Here is an 11,689-nt window from a genome sequence, read left to right as displayed (position 1 = left end):
TTTGAATGTTTTCGTGTTTTTTTTAATTAAATGATAACTTTAAGTGACGGTAAAATGTAGGGTTGGTCACTTTGGAAGGTCATAAAATTAGATTTGAATGTGATAAATAAAAAATCTATATCATTTTTGTGAAATACAATGTTTAGAGAATCAAAAATTGCCAAAAAGTCAAAATGTGATTTTTTGAACACAAGACTGATTTTCCCAGCATTGGTCAACTTACTATGCATGACCATATTACCAACCCTGGGGCGTCCGCCCACAAATACCACGCCCACCCAAAATGTTGTTTTAACATTACTTCTTTATTTATTCACCAATTGACTTCAAATTAATACTGAACCTCTCATGGTCAAGATTTGAGCTATTTCAGCATAATTAAAATCAAAGCCAGATTGGTAGTCAAGACCCGAGCTAATTCATAATTAAAATCCAAGCCAGATTGGCAGTCAACACCCCAGAGCTATTTCAGCATATTTAAAATCCAAGCCAGTTTGGTGGTCAAGATGCAAATCTATTTTAGCATTATTGAGACCCAAGGCATTTTGGATGTCAAGACCCCGAGCTATTTCGCTATTATTAAAATCCAAGCCAGATTGGCGGTCAAGACCCTAAGCTAGTTCAGCATAATAAATGTCCAAGCCAGATTGGCGGCCAAGACCCCAAGCATTTTTCAGCATAATTTAAATCCAAGCCATTTTTGTGGTCAAGATCCCAAGCTATTTCAGTATTATTAAAACCCATGCCATTTTGGTGGTCAAGACCCCGGGCTATTTCAGCATAATTAAAATCTAAGATTTTTTTGTGGTCAAGAACCCAGGCTGTTTCAGGCTTATTAAAATTCAAGCCAGTTTGGTGGTCACGATCCTGAGCTATTTTAGCATAATTAAATCCAAGCCAGATTGGCGGTAAAGACCCTGAATTATTTCAGCATAATTAAAATCCAAGCCAGTTAAGTGGTCAAGATCCAAAGCTATTTCAGCAAATCCAAACCAGCAATTGCAAATTGGTTAAAATCCAAGCCAATTTGGTGGTCAAGATCCCGAGCTTTTTCAGCACATATAAAAATCCAAGCCAAATTGGCGGTCAAGACCCCAAGCTTTTTCAGCTTAATTAAAATCCAAGCCAGATTGGCAGTCAATACCCCAAGCTATTTCAGCTTAATTAAAATCCAAGCCAGTTTGGTGGTCAAGATCCCAAGCTATTTGAGCATTATGAAAACCCGAGCCATTTAAGGTGTCAAAACCTCGAGCTATTCCGGCATAATTAAAATCCAAGCCAGATTGGCGGTCAAGACCCCGAGCTATTTAAAGATAATTTAAATCCAAGCCAGATTGGCGACCAAGACTCCAAGCTATTTCAGCATAATTCAAATCCAAGCCAGTTTGGTGGTCAAGACCCTGAGCTATTTCAGCATAATTAAAATCCGAGCAAGATTGGCAGCCTAAACCCCAAGCTATTTCAGCATAACATAAATCCAAGCCAGTTTGGTGGTCAAGATCCCAAGCTTTTTCAGTATTATTAAAACCCAAGCCATTTTTGCGGTCAAGACCCCGGACTATTTCAGCATTTTTAAAATACGTGCAAGTTTGGTGATCAAGATCCCAAGCTATTTCATCATCATTGAAATCCAAGTCAGTATGGTGGTCAAGATACCAAGATTTTTCATCATAAATAAAATCTAAGCCAATTTTGTGGTCAACACACCAAGCGATTCAGCCTTATTAAAATCCAAGCCAGTTTGGTGGTCAAGATCCTTAGCTATTTCAGCCTAATTAAAATCAAAGCCAGTTTGTTGGTCAAGATCCCTAGCTATTTCAGCATAATTAAAATCCAAGCCACATTACCCACCCCACATAGGCCCGCCCAAAATTGCCTTTTCGTCCGCCCTGGCCACTATCTCTTCTTTCACTGTTATCACTAGAACCTTGAAACTTAAACACACGGTAGCTTGCGGCGAGGGTATAAGTGTAGGCAGCTGCCGCGCCATTTCTAGTTTTTTATTTATTTTCATCAATTATTTTATTGTATATTTTGAATTTGTATATAGTGTCAAAAGTCAAAAGTTTTGTACTGGGAATTTTCATCATGAAATTATATTCTTAGTGATATAGGTATTCGATATTCCAACAATATGCATTTAATATGATGGTGATTGCAAATTGTCTTTATATTCGGTTCTCATTACCATTTTCATCATGCTTTCTATGCTTTCAGGACGTCTAAAAAGGGCCATGTTGCTGTTATTTTGTCTAAGTTATCTCTATAAAATAAATAGGATGATAAAAAGTGCACACAAATCTCGACCTGTGCGTTATGACACACTCTTTATAAATTTGAATGGCGTGTGTTTATTTCAAACTTGCGATAAATTTTGTAAAATGAGTTGAGTCATAAATTATGCAATAGCGAACAACTTCAGTGCCTTCATAATTTTTTTTTATCGAGTATGCTCTTTACACTCCGAACAACGCCTTTGTATAAACACCCCTGCTCGAAAATGCTCCACCTAGGGATTACAGTGCAGTATTGGAAGAAGAAGAAAACAGATAAGTTTCGAGCGGCAGTTCTCTCTCTTGAGTGCCAAAATGCCATTGATAATATATATATATATATATATATATATATATATATATATATATATATATATATATATATATATATATATATATATATATATATATATATATATATATATCAGAACGACATCAGAAAAGAATATGTACACAGGTCCATCTAAAATGACTCCGTGAAGGGGCGTGGGACCTGTAAATGAATTCTGAACAACAAACAGTGAGAATATGTAAAATCGTATTGTTGAAAGTGATGGGTCGGAATGTTTTTGTTGCATATTGAACTTAAAAGATCAAGCTTTCATTCCAAGATAATAAACACTGTCGCTTACAAAAAAAGCAAACATTATGCCGTCAGAATTGTTTACATTTAATGCCATCTGTACAAACTATAGGAGGTTTTGGCGTGACGTCACAAGAGTTAATACAAATAGACTGGCCGTCAGACCTCTCGATTGCGGCCATTTACATTGTATTAGAGTAAAGGTCGTCGGAAGACTAAATACTTACAATTTCACAAAACAAAACTATAAATACCCATATTCTTTCTTAAAGTAAGACTTAAATAAATTATAATTCAAAAATAATAAAACATATAATATTATAATTTGATTATAATTATAGGCCTAAGTGGTGTGGATGCGATAGTGTTATTTTTCATCCGCGATCGAAATTTATTGTAAGAGGTGCATTGAATCAGTTATAAAACTAAGCGCTATAAAGCGCAATACATTACAATGTAGTTTTAATTTTCTTTTTCATTGCATGAATTTTCGTTTCGTTTGCATTGAATGAAAATAATAATAAATTTTAGCATTCAAATGGAAAAAAAACACCTGCATATTTTGAAAATTGAACTGTCTTTGCATGCACATGTGTATTGAACTCTTCACTAGTGATATTGAACGATACAAATCTAGCATTTTATGATACCATAAATCTATGCATATAATATATATTTTACGCAAGTATTTTATATCCCTCCTAAGGCTACTATGATCAAACGTGATTGCTCGTTTTCATGATGATGTTTCGAACACTTCAGTAACGCACGATCTTTACACTTTATAGCCGAGTTTACATTTGCAGGTACCCGTTAAATACGTTTTGTGTAGCAGTAAATATGCACAATCAGAGGCGTAGCTGCTTTAAGGCACAGCAGGCCCGAGCCTACAACTTTTTTTAAACATGAACAAATTAAAATCGTTCAATTTCGCAAAACGCATAAAAATGTTGACCCTGGGGGTGGGCAGGGGAGGTGTTAGAAATGTGCATTTCATATTGACATAATCCTCAGCCAATGGATTCTGGTCGTGTTCAAAAGACATATCTTCCAATTATTAACTCTACTTCTTTCTATGTGCATAGATTCTGGCTCACTTCTTTTCACGTGACTTGCTGTTACAAGTTTACATAGATCTACATGTAGATCTACTTGTCTACCTTTCAACACTTCTCACTACAGTAAGTTGTAATCGATTATCGTTGGATTTTTAAGAAACATTCTGAATGATGTTAATGACCGCGAAATTTTTTAATGGATGTTCATTAGATGATACTCATAAGCTATCTCTTTTGGCAGATAAGTGGGAAAAGCTTTACATTTCACTTAATGTAAGTCGTTTTATAGATCTACGATTTAAATAAAAGTTTAGTATGCTCGCTCAAGACTCAGCGAGCATGCTGTTGTTTCATTCAGAGTGTTTCTTTTACAATTTAATTAAAAACGAATTTAATTTTCTGTTTACCAAATACCCCAAATAAAATCAGTTTGAGCAGAAAATAATCACGGGCTTAGTTCTTGGCTCCACCTCGCACCAGGTTTGACGACTCGTCTAATCAAATATACACGCCGTGGGCGTAGCACTACATTTTTACAGAGTCGCAACAAATACACGGACATGGAAAAGGTTTCCATGGGAAACATGCTAAATCCTTTACTTTTTTTAGAGGAAGAAATCGAGGAATAAAATTGCCAAATGTCGCTAAAAGATAACAACAAAACGCTCCTTCTGCAATTAAATCCAACATTTAATGGGGGAAGAAGCAAGAGTAAAACATTTCCTCACATTGACATACCCATTCACTCGCAGTCATAGGCTTCCTGACATAAAGCCTTGGCACTCAAACTTAGATTATGGTCAAAAGTATATTTGCAGTTGGCAATGTTTATTGAAAATAATTATTTTTCTCAGTGTTTTCAAGCTAAAACTCGAGGATAAACATTACCAAAATGTGTCTAAAATGCAACACCAAATTACACCTTTTGCAAAGAAATTTCGAAATTTTTTTAGCGGAGGACCTGATACTCCCGTCAGCAATCGAGCTGAACACCCTCACACACCTATGTAACTACGGATCCATTTTCCATCGCAAGAAGGCTTCTTGACTTTTAAGCATTGACACTTAAAACTTAGCAAATAAATTATGGTCAAAAGTATATTTGCAGTTGACAATTTTTTATAAAATATTTCCTTTTATTGGTCTTTTTCAAGCAAGAAATTGATGAATAAAATTGCCAACGTGGCTGAAAGACAACACCAAAACGCACCATATGCAATTAATTTTCCCAAATTTTCTTGGGGGAGACCCCCAAACCACCCCAGCAGGAGGGGGAGACCCCCTCCCGCACCTACCCCCACTCGCAGCTTCGCTGCTCGATCGTGCGTATAGCTGAAATAGCCTCAGGAACGCCCCTGCTCTGTTCCATATAGTTTTAAAAGTAAGTTCTCTGGTACAACGATAATACAGTAAAATTTAGTTCTCTGACATCGAGATAAAACAGTAATATAGCAAAGAAAAACAGGCCAACGTCTTATATTTTCTTATCTTATTATTTGTCTAGATATGCTTTAAATCTCAACACAGGCGTTAAAGGATTTAAAAGTTTTCAGGGGGACCCCCCCCCCCCGTTTTGATGCTTCATAACCAGGCCTACAGCTAAAAAAATGCTAGCTACACCCCTGACAATATTTTAAATTTATAGTTATAAAACACTTTATTGTTATTCTTAAACTGGCTAATATATATATATATATATATATATATATATATATATATATATATATATATATATATATATATATATATACACACACACTTTATAGTTCCTATTAATCTATTTATGACAAATCTATATATATTTGTTTAATATGTTCAAATTTGTTATTATAACAACTGTTAAGTATTTGGCTTAAATGACTTCTCAATATGCCAATAGATGACATAAGGGTATCATAAAGTGTGTTTAATGACCAAACACATGTGGTTTATTCAGGGTATAGGTGCCAGGGCTTATAACACCGTTTTCTTAGTAATTGTCTGGACAGTATCCGAAAAAAACGACATAATCGGTTTGTGATAAACAAAGGGGTTAATTAAACACTGGGTTAAAATGCTGAAACAAAGAGTGACACAATTGATGTGAACAATTAAATAAAACAACAACATTTATCAAGAGGCTTTAGTTAATCTGTAACAAGGTAAGTTTATACAGACATAGGTTCAAATCAGTTTCTATATGTTGATTACATGAAATCAATCAATTGTTGTTTATATTCGTTCTTATTTGTGTTTGTTCATTCAATTTAATTTATTCTGAAAGAATTTCAATTTCTGAGTATTTTGTTGTTCTAAAAAAGGTTCGCGAATATGTATCAAGTAGTAACCTTATCACGATGCGGTTCATCAGATGCAAACAATAGCAAATTGGCCGCAGTTTTGACGGCCAAAATTTGAGCATGCGCAAACGTGACGTCATTATCGGAATCCCCAAAACGTCCTATAAAAAAAATGAACACACAGGTTTCTGCTACCCTGTTCACGGATTAAGTTCAGACAATATAGAAATACAGAAACATTAAAAACGATTTTTAAACTTAAATATTGCTTGCAAAAATATAGGACAGTAATAGAAAAATCTGAATCAAATGACGGCTTTGAATCTGTTACTTTTATTCATCATTATGTCAAGGTCCAAAACTGCTGACCATCATTGTACAGTGACAAAGAATCACTGATGTCTTGGTAACGTTGCAACTAACATTGTCGGTTATTTATTTTGGCTTCATTTAACAGCCTATGCCTTTTGGCTTGGGATATAAAGCGGGATAAACCATGCAAATGAAACGTTATTTAAATGATTATAAATAACAGTATTCGAATTGTTTAGAAGTGAATGTTTAACTGCATTTATGCTGTAAAGTGTTACATAATTATATATCTGCATTAAAAACTAAATAAACCAAATGTTAAATAGTTTGGAAAAGTTCTGCATTTTTTTCAGGAGGGGGGGGGGGGAATGTTAGTCGGCTATTTGGGGAAAAAAATTTACTTTTTGCCATTGCATTGGGAAGGAGCCAGTAAGAGGCATTAAGTTCCGACATAAAACAAGATGCGTTTGTGAAACACAATGTCCCCCTATATGACGTTTGACCTTGAAGGATGACCTTGACCTTGTGAAGGATGACCTTGACCTTTCACCACTCAAAATGTGCAGCTCCATGAGATACACATGCATGCCAAATATCAAGTTGCTATCATCAATATTGCAAAAGTATTAAAAAAATAAGCGATTTCGGCCACATATATTTGACCTCTGACCTTGAAGGATGACCTTGACCTTTCACCACTAAAAATGTGCAGCTCCATGAGATGCACATGCATGCCAAATATCAAGTTGCTATCTTCAATATTGCAAAAGTATTCATAAAATAAGTGATTTGGGCCACGTATATTTGACCTCTGACCTTGACCTTTCACCACTCAAAATGTGCAGCTCCATAAGATACACATGCATGCCAAATATCAAGTTGCTATCTTCAATATTGCAAAAGTATTCATAAAATGAGCGATTTTGGCCACATATATTTGACCTCTGACCTTGAAGGATGACCTTGACCTTTCGCCACTTAAAATGTGCAGCTCCATGAGATACACATGCATGCCAAATATCAAGTTGCTATATTCATTATAGCAAAAGTTATTGCAAAATGTTAAAGTTGGTGCAAACAGACCAACCAACAGACCAACCAACAGACAGGGCAAAAACAATATGTCCCCCACTACTATAGAGGGGGACATAAAAATCACTGTGGTAACATTGTTGTTTTTTCACAATTAACAAAAGCCCTGTTTACCAGAACGAGGCTCAACTCAACATATACAAACACTTGATGGTGTCAACACGTTTATTGAATGTGATTATACGGTAACCTAAAACAGATGATAAGCAAATGATTTGATACAAACATCATGTTAAACAATCAGATTGAATCAGCCATTTGAACATTAAAACTGTGTAACAGTAAAAATTAAAATGTATAAAATCTTCAAATGTGTGAATGCATTGTATACTAAACTTTGTACTCAAACAAAATAAAAACATTTTACTGAATCTAAAACACCTACAATAATAAAACAACTTCCACACATTAGATAGACACATTAACTCATGAAATAAAACAGTCTGCAGAAGACAGATAAACAGATTATACTTTCATTGAAAAAAGAACAGAATGTCTGTATTTTGACAACAGAAATGAAAAAAAAAATGAATTGCTTAGTATCTCATCACAGAAAGTGGGACATGGCATACTGACACAGACACAACTGAAACTTAACATTTCAAAATTGGATTAGTGATATTGGAAATACATTGTTGAACATGTAGAGATGAAATATCTTCGGTAAGTGTAAAACAAAATGAAATTATATGAAAAAAGTACACACGCAAAATAAAAATGAACATCATAAAAAACGAATGCAAATCTAAGACAAAATATATTTGGTTAACACTCATTCAGCAACAACCATTCACAGTGGGTGTGTGACTCAAATAGTTCTGTTTGAATTAAATTAAATGGTCAAATTAAACTACTTACTATGATAAATGTAACAGCACTCAGTCTTCACCAATTTTACAACTAGCCAGTGAAAAAACATCTTTAAAAGGTAGCAAACGATAAGATGAGTTTAACAGTGATAAAACAAACTGACACACACACTAAAAGCTCACATAGAATACAACAAATATAAAACAAAACAAAAAGTCTGGAGTACACATTTCACAAAATGAAGTAGATCTCTAGTCCTTGTTAGCCTATAAACCCGGTTTGTCATCATTTTTTGAGGCAGAGGTCCTTTATATCGGCGAGGGCCTTGCATATCGCATTGGCAAACTTCTCAGAGCTCTGCAAGTATACCGCATGCAATCTTGTCATACAAATACATGTATGCCTTTAAGCAAAACTAATTTTAAGACTATGATAAAATGTGCCTAAGTATGGGAAACTGGGTTTTATGCATGTGTGCAAAGTTTCATCCCCGATAAGTGTGTGCAGTGCACAGGCCAATCAGGGACACTCTCTGGTTTCATGGAATTTTTGGTTTAAACGTGGTCTCCACCTAGCGAAAATCCAGTTTAGGAATAATGTGTCATCCCAGATTAGCCTGTGCTGACTTCACAGGCTAATCTGGGAAACAATGTACGCACATGCATTAAGCCCAATTCTCTGAGGTTCAAATAAAGCAGCACCTGCAAATTGGTTTAATGAAACTGCAGCTAGACAGGTACAGATCAATTTCTAATTAAAGTCATTTAGTTCATGTCTATAACAAGCTCTATAAGTTGAACCCAAGTGAAAAAATATTGAAAACATTTTCCCTTAATTTTCATGTATTTGTTAGCAAAATACAACACCAATTTCTCCTTCTCAATCCTTTAAAAGAAAACAACAACATAAAAGCGGAAAGTCTTGTCCCTGATAAGCCTGTATGTGCAGACTGCACAGGCTAATCTGGGGCAACACTTAAGGCATTTTTGCCAGTTTTTGTTCAGAACGAGGCTAAATACATGTTCAGACAGGCCAAGACAGCGCTACATACTGTGGTAGGACAGGACTTCTTGCATGAGATGTGGAAGAACAGCACGTCCTCTCCAGCAATGATGTAGGACACACCGTAGCCATCATCTGCCACGGGACCAAACCCTCCACCGCCCGAGATACGGTTGGGGTACTTGGTCAGTTCCAGCTTGTCTGTCTGGCTGTGAGGCGTCTGGAAGCAGAACAGGTGTGGCTTGTGTCTTTGTTTGGTATTTTTGGCCAATATGACAGCTTTTTAGTTGCATTGAATACGTGCAGTTGTCAGAAAGGTTTGTTTTAATGTGTTTTTTTTCTTGTTTCCCACAGTATTTCAATGAATAGTGGTCAATAAACCTACATTCACTTTTCCTGGGTAAACTTGTTTACAGGTGCTAAGACTCTACATGCACATATCTATGCTAGTAACTAATAACTTCCCAACATACATGTACGTCTCCATGATTGCATAGTTGCATAAAAGGGGAGAGTGAGAATTTGTAATTGAATTATAAAGAACAAGATGTGTTTGTGAAACACAGTCAAATCCAAACTAGGCAAATTTTTACAGGACAGTAGGTCCTGTTAAATCTGAAACAAGGGCTGTTTGTAAAACATGCATGCCCCCCATATGGGCTGTCCGTTGTAGTGGCAGCCATTGTGTGAATACGTTTTTTGTCACTGTGACCTTGACCTTTGACCTAGTGACATGAAAATCAATAGGGGTCATCTGCGAGTAATGATCAATGTACCTATGAAGTTTCATAATCCTAGGCATTTGCGTTCTTGAGTTATCATCCGAAAACCATTTCACTATTTCAGGTCACCGTGACCTTGACCTTTGACCTAGTGACCTCAAAATCAATATGGGTTATCTGCAAGTCATGCTTTACCTAACGATGAAGTTTCATGATCCTAGGCGTATGCGTTCTTGAGTTATCATCCGGAAACCATTTTACTATTTAGGGTCACTGTGACCTTGACCTTTGACCTTGTGACCTCAAAATCAATAGGGGTCATCTGCGAGTCATGATCAATCTACCTATGAAGTTTCATGATCCTAGGCGTTTGCGTTCTTGAGTTATCATCCGAAAATCATTTTACTATTTCGGGTCACTGTGACCTTGACCTATGACCTTGTGACTTCAAAATCAATAGGGGTCATCTGCGAGTCATGATCAATCTACCTATGAAGTTTCATGATCCTAGGCGTATGCATTCTTGAGTTATCATCGGAAAACCATTTTACTATTTCGGGTCACCGTGACCTTGACCTTTGACCTAGTGACCTCAAAATCGATAGGGGTCATCTGCGAGTCATGATCTATCTAAGGTTGAAGTTTCATGATCCTAGGTGTATGCGTTCTTGAGTTATCATCCGGAAACCATTTTACTATTTAGGGTCACCGTGACCTTGACCTTTGACCTAGTGACCTGAAAATCAATAGGGATCATCTGCAAGCCATGAACAATCTACCTATTAAGTTTAATGATCCTAGGCGTATGCGTTCTTGAGTTATCATCCGGAAACCATTTTACTATTTCGATTACCGTGACCTTTGACCTAGTGACCTCAAAATCAATAGGGGTCATCTGCGAGTCATGATCAATGTACCTATGAAGTTTCATGATCCTAGGCTTAGTGTTCTTGAGTTATCATCCGGAAACCACCTGGTGGACGGATCGACAGACGGACCGACATGTGCAAAGCAATATAACCCCTCTTCTTCAAAGGGGGGCATAAAAATACAGGACCTACTCTTTTTTTACAGGACATACTGGCGACAGAATATAATAGTAAAATAGCTTGGTGTCATTTCTGGGAACAAGGTGTTTATGTTAAAAAATGATAAATGATTAAATAGCTATTAATTTCAAGGTCACACATTTGTATCTGACATTAAATAATAATACACGACATACATGGTACTAGTCTTGATTAGTTAAAACATATTTTTTTCAATGTTGAACGCATGTTATCAGTAAATATAAACGGGAATCGCTCATTTGTAATATCTTAAGAACATTTTCCAAAGCTGATACTTGTTTACCTAAGCTACGCTTAGCGTGAATGTCAGATACGAGTCTGGTCATTACGGCTTAAACCGACGACAGCCTCGTTAAATGAGGACCAGCCTTTTTTCACGCATGGGCATTGACAGCCAAGATAATAACGGTTTGAATGACACTAATCATTATTCATGGTTTATACAGATTTTCTATAATGAAATTCAAGCACTTTTTATGCACTTTTCA

General features: G+C 36.0%; 1 protein-coding gene across 4 annotated transcripts in view; it reads right to left on the bottom strand.

Annotated features, from left to right (window-relative positions):
- Positions 1-7,748: 7,748 nt before the first annotated feature.
- LOC127853840 (carnitine O-palmitoyltransferase 1, liver isoform-like) overlaps positions 7,749-11,689 on the bottom strand; it is a 74,979-nt gene continuing 71,038 nt past the window's right edge. For all 4 annotated transcript variants that reach the window (XM_052388631.1, XM_052388633.1, XM_052388634.1 and 1 more), the window contains exons 20-21: positions 9,459-9,629; positions 7,749-8,764 (exon numbers count right to left, since the gene is read on the bottom strand). In XM_052388631.1, coding sequence (XP_052244591.1) covers positions 8,693-8,764; positions 9,459-9,629 — 243 coding nt within the window. In that variant the 3' untranslated portion in view covers positions 7,749-8,692. The remainder of the gene's footprint in view (positions 8,765-9,458; positions 9,630-11,689) is intronic.

This window comes from Dreissena polymorpha, chromosome 12, assembly GCF_020536995.1.
Source record: "Dreissena polymorpha isolate Duluth1 chromosome 12, UMN_Dpol_1.0, whole genome shotgun sequence".
Lineage (NCBI taxonomy): Eukaryota > Metazoa > Mollusca > Bivalvia > Myida > Dreissenidae > Dreissena > Dreissena polymorpha.
This window is presented reverse-complemented; position numbering and strand designations above follow the sequence as displayed.